Raw genomic sequence first — 26,704 nt, forward strand, 5'->3', positions numbered from 1 at the left:
GCGGCGCCGGGCGGCTCCGGGCCGCTTCCCCCCCCCGCCCCGATCCCGCCGCCCCCGCCGCCGCCGCTATGGGCGCCAGCAGCTCCAAGTCGCGGGGGCTGTGGCCCTTCGCCTCCCCGGCGGCGGGCGGCGGCGGCGCCGAGGGCCCCCGGCGGGCAGCAGGCCCTGGCCTTGGCCCGGGCGCGGGCCGCGCGCGCCGCCACCCCCTTCGTCTTCACACGCCGCGGGTGAGAGGCCGGGGGGGAGCGGGGGGAAGGGGGGCTCCGGCGCTGGGCCGGTGCAGGCCTGCCCGGCATGGAGGGGGGGACGGGCCCTGGCCTTCCGCGGGGCCCGGGAGGGCGGTCCCGCAGCCCTCACCGGGCCGGTGGTGCCGGCCTGCCCCGGCTCCCTGCCCTGCTCGGGGCCCGAGGAGCCGGCAGCTGTCGGCAGGCTCTTACCTACCGCCTCCCTCTCCTCCTGGCAGCTCCATGTATTACGATGAGGATGGGGATCTTGCTCACGAGTTCTACGAGGAGACAATCGTTACCAAGAACGGGAGGAAGCGCGCCAAGCTGAAGAGGATCCACAAGAACCTGATACCTCAGGTAGCGTGTGGAGGAGGGTGAGGAAAAGGGGGTGCCAGAGTGTCACGGTGACAGCTGAAGTCTCAGTTTTGCAGGAGCTCCTGCGCATGGGCCTTCTCCCTCAGCACATCTTGCCCGGAAGGACCTGTGCACGTTCCACACTAACAGTGGTGTTGACAGCAATGTGTTTTGCCCCTCAGCGATGCTCAGGATTTAGTCATCTCTTAAAATAAGCAACTGGGGTGAAGCCAGGCAGGGGCTGGGACACCGATTGAGGGTCTCGGTGCAGGAGGAGGATAGCCTGAATGTAGGGAAGCTTCTGGGGGCATAAATGGAGAAAAGGGAGGATCAAACTAGGGCTGGAGAGAAATCCTGCAGGAGTTTTTCCTAAGAAAGCGGAAAGGCATGGTTCTAGAGAGCACCTGGGGCGAGCCGTTGGTGTGCTCCGAGAGGTGAGCAGCCCACCGGTGGGATGGGACCCCTCTGAGCGCTGCATAGGCACTGCGGAGGGGAAGGATTCAGTGCCGCTCGCCGGGCTGGCATTCTCGCAGAGGCAGGCTTGGGCTGCGTGAGCCAACTCCTCGTTGATGTGGGTTGAAACTCACCCGGTTGGAAAGCACGGCTGAGCCAGAGAGAGCAGGCCCTGAGCCCCCGCTCCCCCTGCCAGCCCAGCCCCCCACCTGCCAGCGGGTCCTCCCAGTGCTGTAACAGGAGAAGGCTTGGACGGAGCATGGGAAAGGCGCCTGTGGCTGGCGTGGAGGGAGCGTGCATTCAGCAGCCTCCCCTCTGCATAGAAAGCTGCTTTTCTTGTGCGCCAGCTGCCCTGGCTGCTTTCTCTCAGAGAGCTCTTTTCATTCTTCTAAATCCCGTGAATGAAAGGTGCCGGATGAAAAGCCCAGACAGCCAATATCTGCCAGTCACGCACCAGCTGCTGCACGGGCAGTGCCTGGCAGAGCAGCTCCCTCCTCTCTCGCCCTGCTGAGCTTGGGACCCGCCGTGTGTGGCAGCCAGCCGCGCCTTTCTGCTCTCCAGGGATAAGTTCGAAGGGCAAAGTGCTTTTGCTTTGTGTGCTGCTGTTCAGGCGTACCTGGTGTCACAGCAGCTTTATGTGTTCCTCGAGGGCACGGTGTCCTCTGTTTGTATGAGGTGACTCGCAGGGCTTGGGGCTGTTGTTTGGTGGTCCTCTCTGCTCACCGCTGACTCTTCTTTCAGGGCATAGTGAAACTAGAGCACCCTCGCATTCACGTGGATTTCCCGGTGATCATCTGCGAGGTGTGAGTTGCTAGACGTTGCTGCCCGCAGGTGGGAGGCCCTGCCCCACCGCCCCCAGCCTCACCAGGAGAGGCTGCGTCGTGTTCCCACCCCAGGAGGACTCTGGGTGTGTGGCAGGGACAGCGGCTCTCCCCTCGCCCGGAGGTGAGGTGGGACGGAGCAGGCCTGGCTGGGCTTGGCTACCGCTCCTCGCAGGAGATGGGCGACCTTGTGCAACAACTGCTTAAAAACATCCTCGCTTGAGTCAGAAGACTAAAATACCTTTTGTAGCCTCTAGCCGACGTTTGATGGGTAACTGGAACTGCAAACGAGCTGCTGTGTGTGAGCTGTTAAAGGGAGAGCGAGCCTGCACTTCTCACCAGACAAAGTCCCCTGCTTCTCAGGTATGTGGCCCAGGGAGAGCCAGGGCAAGGGAAAGCGCTGCCTGGGGCCCCGAGATCCCTCGGGCCCGGTGGTCGGATGGCCAGTGTTGTGGCATGTCGCTTGACACGGGTGTTGTGAGATGCTCCCCCGGCTGGGTCTGTCGATGGAGGATGAAGGCTGAGCAGGGGGCCAGTCTCAAAGCACATTCGGCTGGCTGCTGCACCCCTCTTGGGAAGGGGACGGAGATCAGATGCCGCTATCTTGGACCTCGGTCTCTTCCCCCTGTACATTTCCCTGCTTATGCCGGCTCTGGGCAGGTTGGCTCCGCTGCTGCCCGCAGTCCCTCTGCCCGCAGGAGATCTCTGTGGTACGTGGCCACTGCTGGTGGCAGCGAGGTCCCAGCTCTGCAGCGGACTTGCCTCCCCTGTTAGCAAGCTGGCTCCTGCCAAGTGCTGTCCCTCGCCCGCTGCGGGGCCGGGCTGCTAGGCAAGGCCTCTCCTGGTGATGTCCTCACCCCCCCACTCCCATCTTGAACGTACCTCCCGGTGGGGTGGGCCTTGACAGAGCTGAGCAGGAAGGAAATAATTTCTTCCCTCCCCAACCGCTGAAAACAATCAATCGGTGTGTCTGCCCCGGCTTGGAAATCTCCCTGGCGATGTGAACTGCGGTTCCTCCCTTGTCCCAGCTGGCAGCAGGATGAGAAACGTGATGCACTTTAAAGGGAGGCTTTCTGTTCCGTCTTGGAAGGTCCTGCTCCTTTCTCCTCTTTCCTCCCACTTGAGAGGGTCGGGGTCGCCTTGGCAGCACCGAAAAACCTCTCACCCCTGCGTGCGGGCCCCGGGGCGCCGAGCCAGCCGCTGTAGGGCCGGGGACAGGCCTGAGTCGTACCACCCCTCGCCAGCACCGGGCGCCGCTGCCTCCCAGCTCGGCTGCCCCCGGGCCGGGTGGGCGGAGGAGGACCAGCTGTGGGGCAGCGGGCACAGCTTTAAACCGGGTCAGAGCCTGCTCCCGGCGCAGCTGCCTCGGCCTTCCTCCTCTTTCGTTCCAGAACTTATTTACTTTCTAAGCACTTCAGACGTTCGCTACCTCGATTTTTAATTTAAGCCGCTGGCGCTTGGCTGCCAGCCCTGTCGGCGTCTACGTTGGATGTATCTATCCCTGCACCCACCGAGAGCCGCCCGGGCGTGGGGCCACATTCCCGGCTTCGGGGAGATAACAGCGGCGTGACTGTTGCCGTTTTCCTGTCACCACCTCTTCCCTCCGCGTCCCCCCACCCTCTGTTCCCATCGACAGGAGCCAGCACAGAGGGTGAAGCACGGAGGGCGAAGCGGGAGGGCAGGGCTCCGGCGGGGAGCTCATCTACACTGTGATGCTGGGCACTTATTTTGACATCTTTTGTTCTGCTTGCTTGAAAGAGTCTTGTCTTAAAACAATCCCCCACTGAAGTGTTTCTTATTCACACCACCTGCTCTGGAGTTTCTCCCTGGCCAGGTCTCCCTGGGAAGGGCATCCCTCGGGCTCCACGGGAGAGCAGGAGCTGCTGTCCCCAGGAAGAGGAGAGAAAGCCGTGGCAGGGCTGCCTGTGCCGCCTTGCCCTGCTGCTGCCCGAGGGTGCGGGAAGCTGCACTGAACCCACCTCGGGTAGCGGGGGAAGGCGGAGGAGAAGTGGGGAGGGAGTGGGAGCCCCTCGCCTGGCTGCTGGCCAAGAGTCTGCTGACAAGGCAGGGCCTGAACCCCAGGGGGGCCGAGACGGAGAGACCAGCTTAGCGAGGATGCTTTTGTCCTCCCTGACAGGCTGCCCACCCTTCCCCCAGGGTGTCAGGCATGCTTCCCCCAGAAAAAACACCCCTTCTCCCACCCTGCCGTGTCACCGGAGTGGCAGCGAACCTCCGCAGGCTGCCAACAAGCTGTGTCCTGCCCCACTTCTTCCCAGGCTGGTCCCCAGAGCTCCCAGCCCCCCCCGGCCCCCTCCCCTCCGCCAGCCTCCAGCCCTCCGGTGGCAGCAGGGCCTTGGGAGCACCCGGAGGGGTCTTAAAAATGTGAAGGTCGCTGTAAATAGTATCTGTGTCCACTGTGGTGTTGGAGCAAGCAAAAAAAAGAAAAGTTTTTCCTTTCTATTCTTTTTTTTTCTTTTTTTTTATGATTTCTGTGTGACGTTGTGCTTTCCTGTGTGGATGTGTAGCCGAACCGTACTCACCGACACTAGGCTCCCCGCTCCTGTAGCGTGTGGGTAGGACCCATGGGTTTGGGAAACGTACACTATTTATGGTCCTTCCTCCCACTGCATCTGTCCACTTTTGTTAAAAATTTCAATAAAATTATTTGTAGAGCCCGCAAGTCCCAGAGCTGTCTTACGGGGGAGGGCGGGTGGGCGAGCGGCCATGCCTGGGGGTGAGGGGAGGTGATGGGGGGCTTTGCCATGCCCGTGTGTTTGCCACCGATGTATGTAAATATAAGTTTCTTGTTCAGCTGAATGGGGTTGGAGCCCAGGCCCTTCTTGCCTGGGGAGGGAAGTCTGGAGGGACCTGGCATGCAACAAGGCACCCGGGCAGGAGGATCTGCCTCTCTGCTCCTTCATCGCCTGCCCTGACAAATCAGTGCCTCCTTAATCACCAGGGCATGACGACTTTCTCGAACCCGGTGTGACCCTGTCCCGGGATGCTGCCCGTCCCCCGAGTGGTGCCGGCTGTCCGTCCATGGGGCGAGCATGATCTCACTTTGTGCCCCACGTCCTGCCCCTGGCCGCCCTGCAAATGTTTTCCTGTGGCCACTGACACTTCTCATCATTTCCTCCGCGCAAGCCGGCTCGGAAACGAGCCGCTGACGAAAGCTGTAATGAGAGTGAGCAGTGCGGTGTGTCCTGCCAGCGCTTCGGCTTGCGGGGGACGAGGCTCTGGGATTTTTGCCCAGTGATCTGTAGGGGCCCCGACCCCAGCAGGGACAAATTGTGGTGGCCTCGAGGGGGACCGGGTGGCTGCGTGGAGCATTACAGCTCGGCGAGGTTAAACGAGGCGGTGGCTGTGCCTCGCCAGCCGCGGGAGCAGCTCCATGGCCGTGGGGTCTGCCCCAGTCCTCCTGCCGCCGGCGGGGCAGGGCCGTGCCTGCAGCCCCCGGCCTGGCGCAAAGGCATGTGCTGACTCCCCTCCTGGCCCTGCGGCTGCTCCGTCCCCATCCGAGCTCCTCTCGCACCTTGCCCAGACCTGCCCCGCACGAGCGGACGTGCCCAACGCCCTGTGACCGGCAGCCATGAGGGATTCGCAGCCGCCCGGCTGCCCGCGTGGGGCAGGTCGCCTGCTCGGCTCGCCCCGGCCGCTGCCACCTCTGCCGCCCCGTGCCTCTCGCCGCTCTCACGCCTGGCTGCAAACGGCTCAGCATCACCTCGTGCTCAGCGGGGCGAGACGGGAGAGGGGAGGCTGGATGTGTCTGGCTGCCCCCTCCCAAAATCCAGGGTCTTCCCCGTGGGAAGGGAGGAGAGAAACGGAGGCAGGCGGTGCCGGGCCCCGCCCGGGGGGACGCCGGTGAGAAGCTGCGTTGTGTTGAGGACTCCCAGCCCTCCCGGCAGCTGTGACCCCTCTGGCCGCCCCGCTGCCGGCGCGGCCGGTTACCTTCAGCGCACGAGGCCGCGGAGGATGGAAAATTTTAGGCATTTCTGGTGCCGGCGGAGGCAGCCTGTTTACTGCCCAGAGGGGAAGGGCAGCACCCGCCGGCGCTGGGATTTCTTGGCTCTCTGCAATCTCCCTCGAGGGTTTTGGCAGCCAATGCCTGGCCGGTGGCCGACCTTCCTGCCCCTCTCCCGGCCGGTGCCCGGCGTTGCCCGCGGGCCAGGCTGAGCTGTGGGGTGCAGCCCGGGTTCGGAGCGGCAGGCTGGGACACCGTGCCCGTCCCCGGTGCTGCTGTCACCCTCACAGTGGGAGCTTCGCCACGAAAGCTGGCACCCAAGCGGGTGCCCCTAACCGGAGCCATCTGTGGGTGCCCGCGGCCCTGGGCGCAGCCGGCACCGGGGCTGGCACCGAACAATGCCAGATCAGGCTCGGCACAGCCGCCTGCTCCCTGAGGAGCCGGTGGGCGGCTGGGGAGCGCTTCCGCAGATTCAGCCCCGCTTCCTTCCCCCGCCGGCCCCGGCACACCCTCGCGCTCCGGCCCTGGTGCTTCCTCCGCGGGGGCACCCCGATGGCCCCCAGCCTGCCGGGGCCAGCCCTGGCCAGAGCAGGCAGGGGACGGGCAGGAGATGGGGACAGCCACACGGCTGGTCCCTGAGGCCTGCCTGTCCCGCTGCCCGCCTGGGGGACCTGCCGGAGCCTCAGCGGCGCCCCGGGAAGGAAGCCCCCCTGGCCCTGCTGCGCCTGCAGCCCCCCTTGTCCCCCCAGGCAGGAAACCTGTGGGGCTGTGGCTGAGTCAGCAGCACCGACTGCCCAGGCCCCACACAGGACATCCTGCCCTGCACAGCACCATCCAGGGGACACCACCATCCTGGGGGACACCACCACTCTGGGGACACTGCTGTTCTGGGAACACCACCTACCATGGACATCTCCATCCTGGGGACACCACTGTCCTGGGGACACCACTGTTCTGGGGACACCGCCATCCTGGGGTCACCAGTGTTCTGGGGATACTACCATCTTGGGGGACACCACTGTCCTGGGGACACCACTGTTCTGGGGACACCGCCATCCTGGGGTCACCGGTGTTCTGGGGATACCACCATCTTGGGGGACACCACCACTCTGGGGACACCACTGTTCTGAGGACACTGCTGTTCTGGGGACACCACCTACCAGGGACATGACCCTCCTGGGGACACCACCATCCAGGGATCACCACCATTCTGGGGACACCACTGCCGTGAGGACATCACTGTTCTGGGGTCACCACCATCCTGAGAACACCATCATTTTGGAGTGACCATGATCCTGGGGACACCATCACCCTGGAGTCACCACCACCCTGGGGACACCACGACCTGGGGACACCACCATTTTAGGGTCACCACTGTCCTGGGGCCACTACCGCCCTGGGGACACCGTCTTGGGGACACCGCCTTAGGGTCACCACCGTTTTGGGAACCTCCCCCCCGCAGCCCCCCGCGCCCCGCGGCGCCCCCTACCGGCGCCCCTCGGCCCCGCCCCCTTCCGCCGCGAGGGGGGGGCGGAGCCTCCAGGGCCGTACCAAGCGCTGCGGGGCGGGGGGTAACGAGCCCTGCCCGGTGCCACGGCCCCACGGCGGTGTGTGTGAGGCAGGGGGCAGGGGGGGTCCGCCGCCGGTCCGCGCCGCCGGGACCCCGCGATGTCCCGCGGCGCCACCCCGGCGCGCCGCCGTCGGGGCGGGACCGGCCGGGGCGGGGAGACGGCGCCCCCGCGGGTGGTGCGCGCCGGGGAGGTTTAAAGCGGGCGGCGGGGGGGAGGTGGCACCGGTGGGAGCCCGCGGCGGGGGATGGCGTGAGCGGCGGTGAGAGCCGGGCCGGGAGCGGAGCGGAGCGGGACGGGCGGGGAGCGGGGCCGCGCCCCGGTGCTTTGTGTGCCGCTCTCGGACAAAGGCGGCCCCGCGCCGGCACCGGCGGGGAGCGGGCGCGAGGGGGAGCGGGCGGAGCCGCTTGGGAGCGGGGTTCCCGGGAGCCAGCCCCGGGGGCGCGGGCAGAGCCGCCCCCTGCCCTCGCCCCCCTCCTGACCCCCCTCTCCCCGCTGCCCCCAGGCCCCCCTTCGGGCAGGATGCGCAGGGGCTGCGCGGCGGCGGCGGTAGCCGTGGCCGTGCCCTGGCTGGCCCTGCTGGCCCTGGCCTGGCAGCCCCCCGAGAAGCCGTCGGCCGCCCCCCTGCTCACCCGCCGGCCCTTCTTGGTGGCCTGGAACGTGCCCACCCAGGACTGCAAGCCCCGCTTCCAGGTGCCCCTCGACTACAGCCTCTTCGACCTGCAAGCCTCCCCCAACGAGGGCTTCGTGGGCCAGAACCTCACCATCTTCTACAAGGAGCGCCTGGGGCTCTACCCCTACTACACCAGCCAGCGTGTGGCCGTCAACGGCGGCGTCCCCCAAAACAGCAGCCTGTCCGAGCACCTCGCCCGCGTCCAGGACGGCATCAGCAAGTACATCCGCTCGCCCACCAAGGAGGGGCTGGCCATCATCGACTGGGAGGAGTGGCGGCCCATCTGGGCTCGCAACTGGAAGCCCAAGGACATCTACCGGGAGGCGTCTCAGCAGCTGGTGTACCAGCGGCAGCCCACCTGGTCCCGTGAGGAGGTGAACAAGCAGGCGGTGTTCGAGTTCGAGTCAGCCGCCCAGCAGTTCATGGTGAGCACCCTGCGCATGGCCAAGAGCTTCCGCCCCAAGCAGCTCTGGGGATACTACCTCTTCCCTGACTGCTACAACCACGACTACAGCAAGAACAAGGAGAGCTACACTGGGCAGTGCCCAGATGTGGAGAAGACACGCAATGACCAGCTGGCATGGCTCTGGAGGGAGAGCATGGCCCTCTACCCCTCCATCTACCTCGACCTCCTCCTGGCGTCCACCCCCAACAGCCGCAAGTTCGTGCGGGCACGGGTGATAGAGGCCATGCGCATCTCGCAGCAGCACCACGACGGCTACTCCCTGCCCATCTTTGTCTACGCCCGGCCCACCTATGTCCGCAAGCTTGACGTGCTCAGCCAGGTAGGGCTATGCCACTGGGAAGTCCCCGTCCCAAGTCCCGGGCACCTGGGCCCTGGGGTCAGCTGAGGTGGTCCCTCTGCCCATGTCCCATCCTGGTCCACAGAGTGGGATGGCTCTGGAGGCTGGTGGCTGCTCTCATGGTGTCACCAGCACCCCATGGTTTGGCTGTCCCTGAGTGGGGTGGGGAGCAGCATCCCTTGTCATGGGGCTGACCCTGGGGACCAGGAGGGGTGCCTGGCCCTGCCTCCCTCCCTACAAGGGGGGTCACGGTCTGGGGACCCCCAGCTCAACGGATCTGTGGGTGGATGATGGGGTGCCACAAACGGGCCCCCGTTATGGGCAAGGTGTCTGGCAGCAGGACTGGCACCAATGGTCACCGTCACCAGGGAAATGCCTGGGAGGTGCTGCAGGACTCCTGGGTCCTGGCAGCCAGGACCCTGGGGTATGTGAGCCCACAGCCGCTGTGCTGTGCTGGCTTAGCCCCTGAGGAGGAGAGCGGTGTTGGGAAGCCTTGTTGCCAAGGAGCTAGGACAGTCCTCTCTCCCTGTGGCCTGGAGCAGGGATAGGTCTTGCCTCCCTGACCCCGCAGCAGGCTCTTTGGGGTGCACTGTGCTGGGGGGTGTGGGTGCTGTGTGGGGTCTGTGGGCACTAACTGGGCTCTGTCCCCGCAGCCGGACCTGATCTCCACCATCGGAGAGAGCGCGGCGCTGGGTGCGGCTGGGGCCATCTTCTGGGGCGATGCAGACCACGCTAAAAACCGGGTAAGTTTGGGGTCAGCGTGACCCTGGGGAGGTAGCTGATGGGTGAGGGGTCACCTGCCTCCAGAGGGGGACCAGCAGCTCAAGGCTGGGATGTCTTCTCCATCTGGGGTGCTTTTCTCCGTGGGGCACCCCAACACACCCCTCATGTCCCTCTTCCCCCAGGACTCGTGCCAGATCATCAAGGACTACCTGGAGGGGGACCTGGGCCGGTACATTGTGAATGTCACAACAGCGGCGCAGCTCTGCAGCACAGCGCTGTGCCAGGGCCAGGGCCGCTGCCTGCGCCAGGACGGCAACGCCGACGTCTTCCTCCACCTCAACTCCACCAGCTTCCAGCTGCGGCGCCGGGACAGGGACAACCCCCAGCGCCCCCTCTTCTGGGCTGAGGGCCAGCTGTCCTCTGCTGACACCCTCTACCTACGGACCCATTTCCGCTGCCACTGCTACCAGGGCTGGCAGGGCAGCAGCTGCAAGGTGCCTGCCGGCCCCAGCAGCCATGCCCCTGACCCCCTGGCACCGCTGGGACTTGGGGTGCTGTTGCTGCTTGCAAGCTGGTGCTAACCCCCCTGGACTGAGCTAGTCCCCCCACCCTCAGCACCCCTTTCTGTGGTGGTGTAGGGGACCTATTTAAGATATCCCTACCCTGCCTGGGGGCAGCTCGTTATGGGGGGCTGCCCCTCACCCTGGGGGGAGAGCTGTGCAGTTGCCCCCCCTCTGCCCTCCCTGCTGTGGGGTGGGCATGGAGGGCAGGGTGGGGGGGGCCCTCTCCTGTTGTAAGGAGGGGGATGGGGGCAAGAGGGGCATGGGGGCAGGGAGTGGGTGCTGTGTGGTGCTGAGCCCCTGTGCGCAGCCCCCACACCGAAGTGCTTTACCTCGAATAAAGCTGGGTGGAGTGCGAGTGGGGTGTGGGCTGACTGGGGGGGGCACGGGTAACCCTGCTCCCGGGCACGGGGGGGTGGGTGTGCGGCTGGGGAAGGCGCTGCAGCCACGGGTGCCCCTCCGCGCCGGGTGGGGGCCGCAGGAGGCGGCCACGGCCGGGCCACCCACGTGGAGGCTGCCGCGGGCCCGCCCCCGGGCGCCCCTTGGCCGCGCCTCCTGCTGCAGACTCCGCCCAGGCCGCGCCCCCGGCCGGGCTCCGCCCCCGGCTGCCCGCGGGCTTCCCCGGCGTGGCCACGCCCCCCGCGGCCTTGGCCACGCCCCCCGCCGGAGCCTCGGCCCCGGCCCCGCCCGGCGGAGCGCGGCCCGTGGGCACGGCGGGATCCGGGCTGCGGGCGTGGAGCCCCCCGGGACCGGGACAGCCGCGTGGGGACGCCGTCCTGAACGCCACGGCCGCGGTGGGTACAGCCCTGCGGGGGCCGGGGACACCCCCGTGCCGCGGTGCTGCTGTCCCGCGCCGCGGGTGTCCCGGAGCGGTGCCCTCGCGAGGCTCCTGTCCCCTGCCGCAGGGTCCCCGCCGCGGCCCTGCTCTGCCTTTGCTCAGCGCCGGCCGTCACTGGGTGCGGATTCCGCTCGTTCCTCCGCAGCCGGGCCCGCTGCCGCCGGTCATTAGCCGGGGCTGGCACGCTGCCGTGCCCCCTCCGGGGCTGCGGTGCTGGGCTCCGGCTGCTGGCAACATCGGGGACTTCACGTGAGGAGGTAGGAGAGGTGACCCTGGGTGACTGGCACCCCTTGGGGACTGGGGGTGTGGGTTAACACTGGCCACGGCTTGGGCTGGGGACAAAAGCACTGAGGTCTGCCCAGGTCTCAGCCCACCTTGGCTCTCCCCAGGCAGCTCTGGGACCCATCCTGCACCTGCCAGCACCATGGCAATGGGGTGGTGCTGCTGGGTCCTCCTGCTCCTCCTGCCCACCCCGGCCCATGCCAGGGGGCCTGGCCCCATCCTCGTCAACCGCCCCTTTGTCACCATCTGGAACATCCCCACTGAGCACTGTGCTAAGAAGTACAATGTCACCCTCAACCTGGAGGTCTTTGATGTGTTGGCCAACGACCAGCAGTCCTTCATCGGGCAGAACGTCACTCTCTTCTACAGCGATGAGCTGGGGCTTCTCCCTTACTACACAGCCAAGGGGCTGCCAGTGAACGGAGGGCTCCCCCAAAACGCCAGCAGGCAGGCCCACCTCCAACAGGCCACCTGGGACATCAAGGTCACCCTGCCCAGCCCTGCCTACAGCGGGCTGGCCATCATCGACTGGGAGAAGTGGCGCCCACTCTGGATCCGCAACTGGGCCTCCATGGACATCTACCGTCAGAAGTCAGAGGAGCTGGTGCGGCAGCAGCACCCGCAGTGGCGCCCCGAGCTGGTGGAGGAGACGGCCAAGCAGCAGTTTGAGCAGAGCGCCCACGCCTTCATGGAGCAGACCCTGCAGCTGGGCGAGACCCTCCGTCCCCACGGCTACTGGGGTTTCTATGGCTTCCCCAACTGCTACAATGACAACTTCGACAGCCTGCCCTACACCGGGGCGTGCCCAGCGGTGGAGCAGCAGAGGAACAGGGAGGCTCTGCAGTGGCTCTGGAACAGCAGCCGGGCGCTCTACCCCAGCATCTACCTGCCCCCCTGCTTCAACGGCACCAACAAGGCGCTCGCTTACGTCCACCACCGAGTGGCCGAGGCTTTCGCCATCCAGCGCGACGTCCTCAATGACAGCATTCCCGTCCTACCCTACTCCCAGATCGCCTTCGACTGCACTGTTGACTTCCTCTCCCAGGTGATGGGGACGGTGGGCACCTCTGGGGCTGATGGGTTGGTGCTGGGGAGGCTTTAGCCCTGCTGGGATGGCGTGGGGGCTTTGGGCACCATTGACTTCTCCTCTCCTCTCGGGTACAGGAGGACCTGATGAACACCATCGGGGAGAGCGCGGCTCAGGGCGCTGCCGGCATCATCCTCTGGGGCAGCCTCAACTACAGCACCTCCAAGGTCAGTGCGGCGGGCAGCACTGTGCCACCACCCGTGGGGAACCGCTGTTCCCTGGCTGCGCAGGGCTGTGACACTGTGTGCTATTGCAGGAGATGTGCCTGAGGCTGAAGGACTATGTGGAGGGGCCCCTGGGCCACTACATCGTCAATGTGACGGCCAGTGCCGATATGTGCAGCCGGAGCCTGTGCTCCAGCCGGGGCCGCTGTGTGCGCCAGCAGAACAAGGCAGGCTTCCTCCACCTCGACCCCTTCCGCTTTGCCATCGACCTGCAAGTCGGCAAGCCCTGGCTGATGGCACAGAGCCTGGAGCCCGATGGCGATGTCTCCCGGCTGGCCAAGGAGTTCAGCTGCCAGTGCTATGACAAGTGGCAGGGACCCCGCTGCGACACCCAGGGCTTTGCTGCGTGAGTCCCCCCACCATGCTGGGGACACTGGGGAGGGCAGGGTGGCACCACCCGGCCCCGGCACCCTCACTGTGGGGCTGGGAACCCGACTGGGGGGCTGGGAATCCGACCACGGGGCTGCTAATAAAACTGGTAGGTACTCGCAAGTGTCTCCTTATCTTCCTCCACAGCACGTTTTGGGGCAGGAGGGTCCCTCAGTGACACCGACGGTGCCTCGTGATGCTGCCAAGGGCTGTGCATTGGGCCAGGGAGTCTGGGAGTGTAACACCTCAGAGGAGCCAGAAAAAAAGAGGAAAAATTTTATGGGAAAGGACATAGGAAGGGAGATAAGGTGGGGAGAGGATGAGAAAAGGGGGAATGTTGGCAAGCGGCCAGAGAGCAGAGGCGATAGGGGTGAAAAGACATGTCTGTGCGGCTGTAGCTGTGGGAGTGCGGGCCCCCCCAGCCCCTCACCAGGCGCAGAGGGCTGCGGTGTGAAACCAGTGTCCCCATTTTTTTCTCCTGGATAACCAGATGCAAACCAGTTCAGCCCTCAAATGATACGAAAGAGTGCCGATTTCTGTAACCCAGCTGCTGACCCAGCAGTGCCTATTTTAAAGCGCCTGGGAGAAGGCATGAGATGAAACACTGCTTCCTTGGTCCAGCCTGGATGAAGATGTTGGTGTCTTCATCTAGATTTTTCAAGTTGGGCTGGGGGAATCACATAATCCCTTCTCTGATCTTAGGCCCTGATTTGGACAATCTCCCTGTGATGGGACTGTGCTGTGCAGCACTGCGTGTTTACCGGGGGCTTAGGAACTTGCACCCTTATTTCTTACACTGGGTAACGTAAACCACTGCAAAGCGCGGACCATCCTCGGCAACGTGTGTGACAAGCCAGCTCTCACCACGAATGCTCAGTGGAAAGGAAGGGCAGCACAAAGCAGCATCTAGTTTAGATGCTTCAGGTAAATCCTCTTTGCTAAAATGCACCTTGGTAAATGCTCTTACCAGAGGTTCTTCCTTCAGTTGCTGGGTAATGGGTTGTCTCCTCCTGGTAAAAGCTGAGTCACAGCTCTATGGCCCAGCCGTGCCACCTGAAGAGTCCCAGGACTTGTGAGCTCCTGGTCTCCTTGGGACAATGTCTCTGCAGAAGAGAGGGCCTCTCATTCATAGATGTCATGGGGAAGAGCATCTCTGGTGCATGCACCATGCAACCATCATCCTGCCTTTTACTTTCTAGTGCTAAGAAACCAGGCTGGGCTTTTCTCAGAAGTGGTTCAGCTGGTGGCAGATCAGTTGCTTCTGCTTGATGTGTGGGTGGTGGAATAGGAACTCACCCTGCAGTTCTGCTGTGCAAAGAGGATGGGACAACTGGGAAAGGGTTATTGTTCAAACAGTTTATTAGCAACTCTACTAGTCTCTGCTTCTTACTAACTCTATTAAGCTCTATTACTCACACTATGAGTTAGATACTGTGGATTTGCTGCTGACCCTGTGCTCTCTAGGCTGAGCCGTGCTGGGGTCCATCTCCAGGGTTGGGGCGGCAGGTGCAGGTGCGGCAGTGGGGGACAGTTGGGCTTTGGGGTGGCCTTGGCAGAGCCGAGGCTGCTGCCAGCACAGGCACTGCAGGCCATGGAGGAGCAGAGGCAGCACGCTGGAGGCCACCCGGGGTTTGGCTGCTGGGTGGTGGTGGAAAGACGAGGGCTGGAGGGGTGAACCTCTGGCTGCCTGCTGCTTCAGCAGGCTCTGGAAGCACGGGAGCAGCTGCGGGGGGAGATGGATTAGTGCTGCCGAGGTCGGGAGGTGTTTCAGCCTGTCGCTTGGTGGGTGCGGCCATCATGGGTGGAGATGCCTGTGTGTCCTCTGCAGGGTGACCGTCTGGGCTGCTGGAGGGGTGACTTTCACCCATCCCTGGTGCGTCCGGGGCTCTCCGTTTGAGGGCAACTCTCCTCTTGCACGTTTCCAGCAGCTGGGGATGCTCTCTGTTAAAGCCGGGGTTGTAGAAGTAGAGTATCTAAAAAAAGCAAAGGAGAAGAGTTAGTTGCCACCATCCCAAGACTGGAAAACCCCCAGCTACGAGAACTAAGCCTCCGAATTGCCAAAGATGAGCACAGACATTGAAAAGGACTCTCAGGGGCATTTGAAACCTCAAGCTCAGGCTTAAACATTACGTGTCGGTTCTGTTTAGTCATCGCCAACCCTGGACTTTTGCCGTCTGGGAGCAGAGCAGTGTAGGATTTCCAAAAGCACAAGAATTGCTTTCAAAAGCCAAATACCGCAACTTCATTGTGGATATGAGCAGGCAGGTAATACTTCGGTCCTTAGATGGTACCTTCTTGGCATTCAGCAGGTGCCACGGGAAGGTTTCAGCTTTGCAACATACGTAGCAGATACATTACAAGAAATCAGGCTACGCTGGGTCTGTCTTTGCATGTAACAGGTTCACACTCAGCAGATAGAATGACAGAATGTTAGGGATTGGAAGGGACCTCGAAAGATCATCTAGTCCGATCCCCCTGCCGGAGCAGGATTACCTAGAACTGAACTGTATTTCATCTGCGTTTCTACTGGTCAGAAAGACTAACTCAAACCGTCCTGAAAACGGCCCGAGAAGGAAATTAAAACCAGCCCGCTCGCTCCCATCCCCATCTCCTCCACTGCAAGGCCTTATTTGATGTGAAGGTCCATCTCTCCCCCAAGACTATTGTGAGCATTAGTCGATGTGCAGAGCAACTACTGTACCTTGCTGCGAGCAGAAGATGCTGCTGCTTCTGCCAGGAATTCAGGCAGGGAGGCAGATCTCTGGAAGTCCTGATGCATTGTGGTGAATCCGTAGCAATTCAGCTGGTGACGGAAACTCTTCATACTCTGCATGGCAAAAACTCGCAGCGGCGCTTCCTTGCCCAACACCTCCTCTTTGAAGCGTTTCTCATCGATGGCCACGCATTTCCCCCCCATGCTCCACCAAATGGACTGAAACTGGTCGCTTTCCAGCATTTTCCAGAGCTGCTGTGGGAAGCGGAGGGATGAGCATCCCTTGGCTTTGCCCGCCTGCTTATTGGAAACAGGAGGGACTCGTTTGGCCTTGCGTCCATCGCTGCCAGGCTGGACACCCCACTCCTCCTCCATGGCTCGTAGGGCAGCGTCACAGGGTGCTCCTTCCCCCCCCCGTCCTGGATGGCCGGGAGAAGTCTCGCCTGCCAACTGCCCCAGCTCGTCCGCAGCAGAAAAGGATGGTGTTTCTGCAGGAGACGGCTCCTTTCTCATGTCTCTTGACCCAGCTGGACTGAAGGTTCCCTCACTGGCCATCGACCAGGACAGCCAGGCCTTGTCCTGCCAGTCAGGAAGCAAAGGCCAGCTGGCGCCGGGCAACAGTGGTTACCAGTGGGATGTTCTGACACGTCACTGTGATGCCTGTGTTCCATGGTTGTAACATCACAGCGATGGTTGAGAATGGTGCCCTGGCAGAAGGGAGCAGCCAGGGGAGAAGCTGCTGAAGAGCACGTGTTGCTTTTCACTCCCAGAGCACCCGACGGTGGGATCCTAGAGCCCAGCAGTCACTGAAGCTGTGTTGAATGGCTGTAGGCAATGAGAGGACCGTGCTGTGTCTGGTTGTACCCAGGACTGGGTCCCCAGGGAGGAGCAGGGATGGCTGCAGCCCTGGGCATCCCAGTGCCCCGTTTGGGAAGCTTTCCAGGTGGGCTCCTCTGACACCTGCAGAAATGTCCTTACAGTCTTTGTTGTCACTGAGGTGCTGACTGTAAGGAAACATCATCCAAGCTGTTAAAGCTGCCTAAAGTTTGTGTTCACCTAAATGCAAAGAGCAGCAGCAAGTGTGTAGGGAGAATCCTCTGCCAGGCATAGGAGAAGGAAGTCCAAGGCTCAGGGAAAGCCTTGGGGAAAAGGAGGTGGATTCCTCCAACCCTCCCCTTTTTCTAGTAGCATTGCCATACAGAGCCAGAGCAGGATGACAGCCCTTTCTGCAGAGCAGAAAGAAAGAAGGAAGGGAAACTTCTCTGCAGGGACTTGCCATTTCTCTTCTCTCCTGGGGACAGGGCAGCTCCTGCCTTCTCTCTGGGATAGTGCAGTGCAGAAGTGTTCAGTGTAACAGGTAGGAGAGCTTGTACAGGTGACACACGTGCATCAGTTTTGACAACAAAACCCTATGGCCACGAAAACATTTCCAAACATCCGTTTTCAAGATGCTCTCTCCACGGCAGAAATGTCTTTTAAAAAGCAGTTACTAACACCAACATCCTGGCTTGAGTAATTTGGGGTTGTGAGTACGAGTCCCAGCACTCATACGGACCCCAATGATAACCAGCATTCGATTTCTCCAGAGTTACTACAGCTGACTTGTTCCTTTCTTTTTATTCAATTGAATAAGCATCTGAGAGGGTACCAATGGAGACATGATCAGACCTTTGGATTGCCCAGTCACGGCTTTAGATACATGTACTGGGTTATTACCAAGTTCTTTGCCAAGCTGGCAGCCCCTGAGAAAATTAGTCATAATTGGATTTTGGCCCAGAATGAATTTTTTTAATCTAATTCTGTCCTGGTTTGGCCTAAACCAGGCCAATTTTCCTTTCAGTGATTTTTACTTTCAGATAAGTCTCCTCTAAGTAACTGCACTTTCTGAAACTAACTGCATGTTTTGCAGACAGCGTCTGCTTCCAGGACTGATAACGCTCGAAGTTTGTAGTTATCGCTGAGGCACCGGTAGGGATGTTATGCAGAAAGGCTCTTGCTGTACTTAGTCTTAGAGAAACCAAGGTCACTGCTAAATTCCTCACTGCTTACGAGTGAAGAGCTGAAGGGGGGGTTGCACCTGCAGGGAGGAGCGGACAGGGCAGGTGACCCAAAATTGACCAACGAAGGTATTCCATCCCATACACGTCATTCTCGGTATAAAGCGGGGGGATCACGAGGGTCTCTCTTTCTGCTATGGCCAGTGTCCGAAGAGGACTCTGTCCGTTTTCCTGCTGCCCCCGATCCTGATCCGAGCATCCCTGAATCCAGCTCTCGACCGTCGCTAGGCCCAGCTTGGGCCTTCCCGGAGCCTGCCCTGCAGTGCCAGTGGGGACGTGGCCAACATCAAGGGAGCTCGATCTTGGTTTTGTATATATATTTGTATATATTTGTATATATTTGATTATTTCTATTATTATTATTATACTCTTTTTCATTATTATAGTTTATTAAAACTGTTTTAACTTTCCAACCCGGAAGTCTCTCTCCGTTTTCCCTTTCCCTTTGGGGGGTGGGGGAGGGTTAACAGAGAGCATCTGCCACAGCTTTAATAGCTCGCCCAGCTTTAAACCGTGACAGATTTATTGGCGCCCAACGTGGGGCTCGAGAGAAGCTCCGACAGGTTGCTTTGATAAGTCGAATCCCAGCTCCAGCGGGAGGAGACCCGGAGAGCTCAGCCGAGAGAGTATCAGATTTCTTCCTTTGAGATTTACAAGGCATTGGAAATTAAAACAGATAGCTAAGATGGTAATGTCATTTGTGAACGTTGTGTTACCTCTTTTCTTTATAAAGCTTGTTTCAGAGTTAAGTGTAATAATACCTTACTTGCCGTATGTGCTGTTTGTTAGTGCTTATATGTGGTTTAGCAGTGGGCGCTGGTCGAAATGTATCATTTTGGTATGGGTTTTGATACTGATTTATGTCGTGATAAACTGGGCAGTTATTATTCCGATCTCTTATCTCTATGATACAATGATGGGCAGCTTTAATCGCGAATCAATAGCTGTGCACTCCGGGCATCTTTTAACTCATTTTGATAGTATCGTCTCCTTTTTTGCCAAGCTGATCCCTGCGAAATTCAAACAGGGCATGCTTTTATTTTCGGGTGTCCTGAATGTGTTTCTGGTGTGGTATATGATTAAATGTCGGTGCAGCAACAGCTGTAGGTATTATGCTGCCCCTGTAACCAGGAGAAAACACTGAAAGAAATCAGCTGGTGAAGTGAAGGATGATGACTCAGAGCTTTGTAAGGCAGAGCCATCACATGACCCAGGTGAGGGCCCTTCTCAGTCAGAGTTAGGGCCTGACACAGATGGGGGTTTCCTTGATCGTCTTTTTAAAGCAGACCCATCACACAAGAAAGGTCCTTCTAAAGCAGAACTATCACAGGAGGAGGAGGACTCGGATGTAGAGATAACCTACCACTGCTTATCCCTGAAAGAACTGCGAAATATAAGGAAAGACTTTAGTCGTTATGACGGTGAGCCAATTATTACCTGGTTGCTCTGATGCTGGGATAATGGGGTGGATAGCATAGAATTGGATGGTAGAGAAGCCAGACAGTTGGGATCCCTGTCCAGAGATGGTGGTATTGATAAGATGCTTGCAAGAAGGTCAAACACTATCAGTCTCTGGACTGATGCAGTTAGTTTCAGAAAGTGCAGTTACTTAGAGGAGACTTAGCTGAAAGTAAAAATCACTGAAAGGAAAATTGGCCTGGTTTAGGCCAAACCAGGACAAATTCTTATAGAGATAGCTTGGTAAATGTTTGGTGTAAATGTTGGAAACAATATTATCGTAGTATGTTTTGTATGTGGAATGTGATTTAACTCAATGAACGCTCAAACACGCTCCTCCCAAGCTACAGAGAATCTGATATTTGCCAGGTGTTAAATGCTGAAATTGAAAGCAAAGTTCACCTTGCTATTCACACACAGAAAATTACTAAGACTGTCAAGTTCTCTTTATGCCTGGAAGGTATCGCAGCTGTGTACTTGGAGCTTTTAGTCATTTAAGATCCTTCAAGTGTTGGGATTCTGAATACCTGGTGCATCATTAGGGGCTGGTTTGGGGCTTCTGCTGGGCACAGAAATTTATGTTATCTCAATCCATTTACTGAACTGAGCATTGAAAACGGGCATCAGGAAGGAGACACTTCCTATGGGGCTGCAGAAGGGTCTAACGCTGTCAGAAGCTGCATAAGCACTGCAAGAAACCCTGCCTCCAGGTGCTGGCTTGCGGCTTGTCTTAAATAAAAGTGAGGCTGGAAGCCTGGACCGGGCCTGTTTCTTGTTGTTGAAATAATGCAAGCTTGGGCATGAACACAGTTTGTCACCTTCAAATAATAGTTTTAAATGTGTAAGAGGATTTGTTTTATTCATCCTACTGATGGTAGCTGTTCCTCAGTCCTTGCTTCTTACCGTCTAAAGCCACCCAAGACACTGGATTTCATGTAATCTTGCTTGTCTTACTCCAGACTCCGAGGAATAGAGACCAGCACGACACCGCACGCTGTGCCAACAGACAACTTAGAAGCACTGAACATCTGCTGGGCTGTTTTTTTCAGGTCTGAAAACCACGCTGTGCCTTGTAAACGTGTAGTGCTCTGCAAACCCATCTGCCGTGCCGGAGCGAGCCCACGCTCGGCGGGAGCGTGCTGGAGAGGAGCCAAAGCAAGAGGTGCCAGCAGCGATCCAGCAGCCCCGGGCCTTTGCGTGCTTCGCGTTTCTGGCTGCTCCATGTCTCTTGGGTGGAGTATGCTCATGGTGCCGTCACGCCAGCTCCTGTCTTCTGTGCTCAGGATGACTGGGAAATCTGCTCAGAGCTCGCTCTTCCACTGGGTTCATGCAGAATGGGTTTCTAGACTTTTTCCATGTGCTGCTTAAAGAAATAAGGGCACGCTGTCACTGCTGTCAGTAGATGAGAAAGATCTAAACTGGTCTTCAGGGGCCACGGACTCTGCTGTTGCCCTGGCTTTGACATACCTTGTTCCAGAGCACTAGCAGGGATAGTGGATGTCATTCCTCTGATTCAACAGATTGCAATTTCAGAAGTTATTTGAAAAAAAAACAAAGTAAACCCTGAAACACGGTTTGCAGGCTCTCGGCAAGCGTTTAAACATCCAGCACGAACAGCAGACCCTGCTTCAGGTCATAAACAAAAATGCCTCTGCGTTTGGAAGCTTGTCCTACTTTGTTCCATAATTTTTTTTAGATCTGCCAGCAGGGGGGCTGGGCACCAGAACAGGACTTTTGCCACAAAAATGTGGGTGCCGGAGCAGCTCCGTTCTTGCGTTTTAAGTCTTACACAGGCAGTGCTGGTATGCGGGTCCAAGGTTCTCCTTCCCCTAACTTCTTCTGTTAGGGAAATGAGTGGTTTGTGTTTCCCACTGCGGTCAGGACCATCAGAGGCAGAACACTCGTGCTATTTGCAGCATCTCTGCTGTTCTGATTTGGCAGTAACTCCTCTCCTAGTTATTTTCCACCCTGAGGTTTTAAAAACAGGCTAATCAGTGTCCTGTCCTGGCATTAGTAAGTCAGCAGGAATGTTACCAACAGCCCGAGGAGGGTCAGAGTAAGGCCTTGTGAACTGACTCGAGTGAAGCCGTTTGCTCGCGCGGTGTAAAACACTTTGCAAACTAATTTTCCTCCAATGACATGTTAACCATAAAACTATACAGTGCTCCAAACACTGCTGTAATCTGCTGATGCAGACTTAAAGCAAACACCGAATATTACAGCAAAACAGTTTGCATGAACTGTCCTGCATTTGATTGTAACTCTTCTCAGGGGGAAAAATATGATTTGACAGATTCCTGGTCATAATTCCCAACTAAGACACAAATAGCTGTAATCCTCTGTGCTATTGGGCAGAGTTTGGGGTTAGTTTTGGCAAAAACAAACCAAGCTGGAATTGAGGGGTGGGGGGGGCAAAAAAAAACACACACAAAAAAAAACCCCTTCGAGACTGTACCTGCCCTCAGTGCAAAGCATATATTCTTTACTATCATCTTATGTGTTTTATTACGCACCAACTGATACCCGCACACAGCTGCTATCAGCTGAGATAACAGGGAGTTCAATATTTGAGGCCTTTCTCACCATAACAACAAATCTGTAAAGAGAGTAAGAGGACACAGATAACTCGCAGCATCCAGCGTAGCAGCTGCCGCGGTGTTGGAAGACTGGCTTTTGCCAGAAGGTATTATAGACAGTCACGGTGCATGATGCAGAACCACAGTGGACGTCGGAGCACAAATACCCTACATGTTCTGGGGAGCGTGTTTGTGTCGGCGGCAGCGGTGGCAGCAGCGACTGAGGTGGGTGCGGGCGAGGTGAGCTCGGGCTGTACCGGGCGGGTTCCGTGCTTGGGGCCCCCCCGAGCAGCAGCCCCGAGTCCTGTCTGACCCGGAAGTTCCCGTCAGCGAATCAGGCGAGGAGGGGGCGCAGACGGAGGCACCGCGGGGGATTTGAAGGGCCCCTGGGGAGCGTGAGCGGCCCGGAGCGCGCGAACAGGGGCGCGGCAGTTTGCGCAGGCAGTTCGCGCAGGCAGGGCGAGCAGGGCAGGCGGGCAGGAAGGTATGGTTTCCACTCGTCGGGGCCCTCAGTCCTCTGTGGGTGCCAGAAAAGACATGGTAACCCAAACGGCCCTGCCGTGGAAGCCTGCGGAGGTGCAGGTGGCAGGCTGCAGGGAGTGCCAGAGCCTGGCCCTGGCACTCGAGGGTAACGGAGACCTCGCCTGTGTGAGGTGCGAACAGGTCGATGACCTGATCTTGGTGGCCCAACTCAAGGAGGAGGTGGAAAGTTTAAGGAGTACAAGAGCTTCCCAGGAAGAGGTTGGTGGGCAGTGCTGTTCCCTGCCTGTCCTGGGGAAAACGGACGGGCCTAATGCTCCCCGGGTAGTGGAGGATCCTCTTCCTCCTCCACAAAGAGCAGGAGGAGACCTAGGGGATAGGGGGGTATGGAGGCAGTTCCCTGCTTGGGGTGGCAGGCAAATCCCATCCCGACCTTCCTCCCCTCCCCGCGGCCCCCTGAAAAATAGGTATGAGGTGCTGGAGCCTGAGCGTCTTCCTGGGCATCAGGAAGACACAAATCTAGGTGAAGGACCTTCTACGGGGCTACGTAAACAGAAGCAACCAAGTAAGAGGGTTGCAACCAGCTCCAAAAAGGAGAAAAAGACATTTTAAAGCGCCTGGGAGAAGGCATGAGATGAAACACTGCTTCCTTGGTCCAGCCTGGATGAAGATGTTGGTGTCTTCATCTAGATTTTTCAAGTTGGGCTGGGGGAATCACATAATCCCTTCTCTGATCTTAGGCCCTGATTTGGACAATCATCTCCCCGTGATGGGACTGTGCTGTGCAGCACTGCGTGTTTACCAGGGGCTTAGGAACTTGCACCCTTATTTCTTACACTGGGTAACGTAAACCACTGCAACGCGCGGACCATCCTCGGCAACGTGTGTGACAAGCCAGCTCTCACCACGAAATGAACCCGCTGCTCAGTGGAAAGGAAGGGCAGCACAAAGCAGCATCTAGTTTAGATGCTTCAGGTAAATCCTCTTTGCTAAAATGCACCTTGGTAAATGCTCTTACCAGAGGTTCTTCCTTCAGTTGCTGGGTAATGGGTTGTCTCCTCCTGGTAAAAGCTGAGTCACAGCTCTATGGCCCAGCCGTGCCACCTGAAGAGTCCCAGGACTTGTGAGCTCCTGGTCTCCTTGGGACAATGTCTCTGCAGAAGAGAGGGCCTCTCATTCATAGATGTCATGGGGAAGAGCATCTCTGGTGCATGCACCATGCAACCATCATCCTGCCTTTTACTTTCTAGTGCTAAGAAACCAGGCTGGGCTTTTCTCAGAAGTGGTTCAGCTGGTGGCAGATCAGTTGCTTCTGCTTGATGTGTGGGTGGTGGAATAGGAACTCACCCTGCAGTTCTGCTGTGCAAAGAGGATGGGACAACTGGGAAAGGGTTATTGTTCAAACAGTTTATTAGCAACTCTACTAGTCTCTACACAGCCTCAAGCTTCGCCAGAGGAGATTCAGGTTGGACATTAGGAAGAATTTCTGTTCAGAAGGGGTTATTAGATATTGGAATGGGCTGCCCAGAGAGGTGGTGGAGTCACCGTCTCTGGATGTGTTTAAGAAAAGACTGGATGTGGCACTTAGTGCCATGGTCTAGTTGACAGGGTGGTGTAAGGGCAACGGTTGGACTTGATGATCCCTGAGGTCTCTTCCAACCTGATTGATTCTGTGTGTTTCTGTGTGATTCTTACTAACTCTATTAAGCTCTATCTATTACTCACACTATGAGTTAGATACTGTGGATTTGCTGCTGACCCTGTGCTCTCTAGGCTGAGCCGTGCTGGGGTCCATCTCCAGGGTTGGGGCGGCAGGTGCAGGTGCGGCAGTGGGGGACAGTTGGGCTTTGGGGTGGCCTTGGCAGAGCCGAGGCTGCTGCCAGCACAGGCACTGCAGGCCATGGAGGAGCAGAGGCAGCACGCTGGAGGCCACCCGGGGTTTGGCTGCTGGGTGGTGGTGGAAAGACGAGGGCTGGAGGGGTGAACCTCTGGCTGCCTGCTGCTTCAGCAGGCTCTGGAAGCACGGGAGCAGCTGCGGGGGGAGATGGATTAGTGCTGCCGAGGTCGGGAGGTGTTTCAGCCTGTCGCTTGGTGGGTGCGGCCATCATGGGTGGAGATGCCTGTGTGTCCTCTGCAGGGTGACCGTCTGGGCTGCTGGAGGGGTGACTTTCACCCATCCCTGGTGCGTCCGGAGCTCTCCGTTTGAGGGCAACTCTCCTCTTGCACGTTTCCAGCAGCTGGGGATGCTCTCTGTTAAAGCCAGGGTCGTAGAAGTAGAGTTGCCACCATCCCAAGACTGGAAAACCCCCAGCTACGAGAACTAAGCCTCCGAATTGCCAAAGATGAGCACAGACATTGAAAAGGACTCTCAGGGGCATTTGAAACCTCAAGCTCAGGCTTAAACATTACGTGTCGGTTCTGTTCAGTCATCGCCAACCCTGGACTTTTGCCGTCTGGGAGCAGAGCAGTGTAGGATTTCCAAAAGCACAAGAATTGCTTTCAAAAGCCAAATACCGCAACTTCATTGTGGATATGAGCAGGCAGGTAATACTTCGGTCCTTAGATGGTACCTTCTTGGCATTCAGCAGGTGCCACGGGAAGGTTTCAGCTTTGCAACATACGTAGCAGATACATTACAAGAAATCAGGCTACGCTGGGTCTGTCTTTGCATGTAACGGGTTCACACTCAGCAGATAGAATCACAGAATGACAGAATGTTAGGGATTGGAAGGGACCTCGAAAGATCATCTAGTCCGATCCCCCTGCCGGAGCAGGATTACCTAGAACTGAACTGTATTTCATCTGCGTTTCTACTGGTCAGAAAGACTAACTCAAACCGTCCTGAAAACGGCCCGAGAAGGAAATTAAAACCAGCCCGCTCGCTCCCATCCCCATCTCCTCCACTGCAAGGCCTTATTTGATGTGAAGGTCCATCTCTCCCCCAAGACTATTGTGAGCATTAGTCGATGTGCAGAGCAACTACTGTACCTTGCTGCGAGCAGAAGATGCTGCTGCTTCTGCCAGGAATTCAGGCAGGGAGGCAGATCTCTGGAAGTCCTGATGCATTGTGGTGAATCCGTAGCAATTCAGCTGGTGACGGAAACTCTTCATACTCTGCATGGCAAAAACTCGCAGCGGCGCTTCCTTGCCCAACACCTCCTCTTTGAAGCGTTTCTCATCGATGGCCACGCATTTCCCCCCCATGCTCCACCAAATGGACTGAAACTGGTCGCTTTCCAGCATTTTCCAGAGCTGCTGTGGGAAGCGGAGGGATGAGCATCCCTTGGCTTTGCCCGCCTGCTTATTGGAAACAGGAGGGACTCGTTTGGCCTTGCGTCCATCGCTGCCAGGCTGGACACCCCACTCCTCCTCCATGGCTCGTAGGGCAGCGTCACAGGGTGCTCCTTCCCCCCCCGTCCTGGATGGCCGGGAGAAGTCTCGCCTGCCAACTGCCCCAGCTCGTCCGCAGCAGAAAAGGATGGTGTTTCTGCAGGAGACGGCTCCTTTCTCATGTCTCTTGACCCAGCTGGACTGAAGGTTCCCTCACTGGCCATCGACCAGGACAGCCAGGCCTTGTCCTGCCAGTCAGGAAGCAAAGGCCAGCTGGCGCCGGGCAACAGTGGTTACCAGTGGGATGTTCTGACACGTCACTGTGATGCCTGTGTTCCATGGTTGTAACATCACAGCGATGGTTGAGAATGGTGCCCTGGCAGAAGGGAGCAGCCAGGGGAGAAGCTGCTGAAGAGCACGTGTTGCTTTTCACTCCCAGAGCACCCGACGGTGGGATCCTAGAGCCCAGCAGTCACTGAAGCTGTGTTGAATGGCTGTAGGCAATGAGAGGACCGTGCTGTGTCTGGTTGTACCCAGGACTGGGTCCCCAGGGAGGAGCAGGGATGGCTGCAGCCCTGGGCATCCCAGTGCCCCGTTTGGGAAGCTTTCCAGGTGGGCTCCTCTGACACCTGCAGAAATGTCCTTACAGTCTTTGTTGTCACTGAGGTGCTGACTGTAAGGAAACATCATCCAAGCTGTTAAAGCTGCCTAAAGTTTGTGTTCACCTAAATGCAAAGAGCAGCAGCAAGTGTGTAGGGAGAATCCTCTGCCAGGCATAGGAGAAGGAAGTCCAAGGCTCAGGGAAAGCCTTGGGGAAAAGGAGGTGGATTCCTCCAACCCTCCCCTTTTTCTAGTAGCATTGCCATACAGAGCCAGAGCAGGATGACAGCCCTTTCAGCTGCTATCAGCTGAGATAACAGGGAGTTCAATATTCGAGGCCTTTCTCACCATAACAACAAATCTGTAAAGCGAGTAAGAGGACACAGATAACTTGCAGCATCCAGCGTAGCAGCTGCCGCGGTGTTGGAAGACTGGCTTTTGCCAGAAGGTATTATAGACAGTCACGGTGCATGATGCAGAACCACAGTGGATGTCGGAGCACAAATACCCTACATGTTCTGGGGAGCGTGTGTTGTGCAAAGCATCA

At 58.5% G+C, this 26,704-nt stretch overlaps 3 protein-coding genes across 5 annotated transcripts; all 3 read left to right on the top strand.

Annotated features, from left to right (window-relative positions):
• Nucleotides 1-16: 16 nt before the first annotated feature.
• Nucleotides 17-4,530, top strand: TUSC2 (tumor suppressor 2, mitochondrial calcium regulator). The gene is given in 4 exon segments (XM_068409493.1): nt 17-143; nt 145-227; nt 464-584; nt 1,776-4,530. Coding segments are annotated over 4 exon segments (345 nt in total). The 5' UTR covers nt 17-68; the 3' UTR covers nt 1,842-4,530.
• Nucleotides 4,531-7,398: 2,868 nt separating this feature from the next.
• On the top strand, nt 7,399-10,371 carry LOC137667867 (hyaluronidase-2-like). Of its 2 annotated transcripts, none has more exons than XM_068409020.1 (4): nt 7,399-7,423; nt 7,890-8,842; nt 9,514-9,603; nt 9,766-10,371. In XM_068409020.1, the coding sequence occupies exons 2-4, from the start codon at nt 7,907-7,909 to the stop codon at nt 10,162-10,164; spliced, it is 1,425 nt and encodes a 474-aa protein (XP_068265121.1). In that variant the 5' UTR covers nt 7,399-7,423; nt 7,890-7,906; the 3' UTR covers nt 10,165-10,371. The 2 variants fall into 2 exon arrangements, with proteins under 2 accessions (XP_068265121.1, XP_068265120.1); XM_068409019.1 differs by lacking the exon at nt 7,399-7,423 and adding an exon at nt 7,621-7,646.
• A 443-nt stretch (nt 10,372-10,814) lies between these two features.
• Nucleotides 10,815-13,066, top strand: LOC137667842 (hyaluronidase-1-like). Of its 2 annotated transcripts, XM_068408969.1 has the most exons (5): nt 10,815-10,937; nt 11,049-11,238; nt 11,371-12,308; nt 12,428-12,517; nt 12,607-13,066. In XM_068408969.1, exons 3-5 carry the CDS (start codon nt 11,406-11,408, stop codon nt 12,922-12,924), a joined length of 1,311 nt encoding a protein of 436 aa, XP_068265070.1. In that variant the 5' UTR covers nt 10,815-10,937; nt 11,049-11,238; nt 11,371-11,405; the 3' UTR covers nt 12,925-13,066. The 2 variants fall into 2 exon arrangements, with proteins under 2 accessions (XP_068265070.1, XP_068265068.1); XM_068408967.1 differs by having other exon boundaries at nt 10,815-11,238.
• The last annotated feature ends 13,638 nt before the right edge of the window (nt 13,067-26,704 follow it).

This window comes from Nyctibius grandis, chromosome 10, assembly GCF_013368605.1.
Source record: "Nyctibius grandis isolate bNycGra1 chromosome 10, bNycGra1.pri, whole genome shotgun sequence".
NCBI lineage: Eukaryota > Metazoa > Chordata > Aves > Nyctibiiformes > Nyctibiidae > Nyctibius > Nyctibius grandis.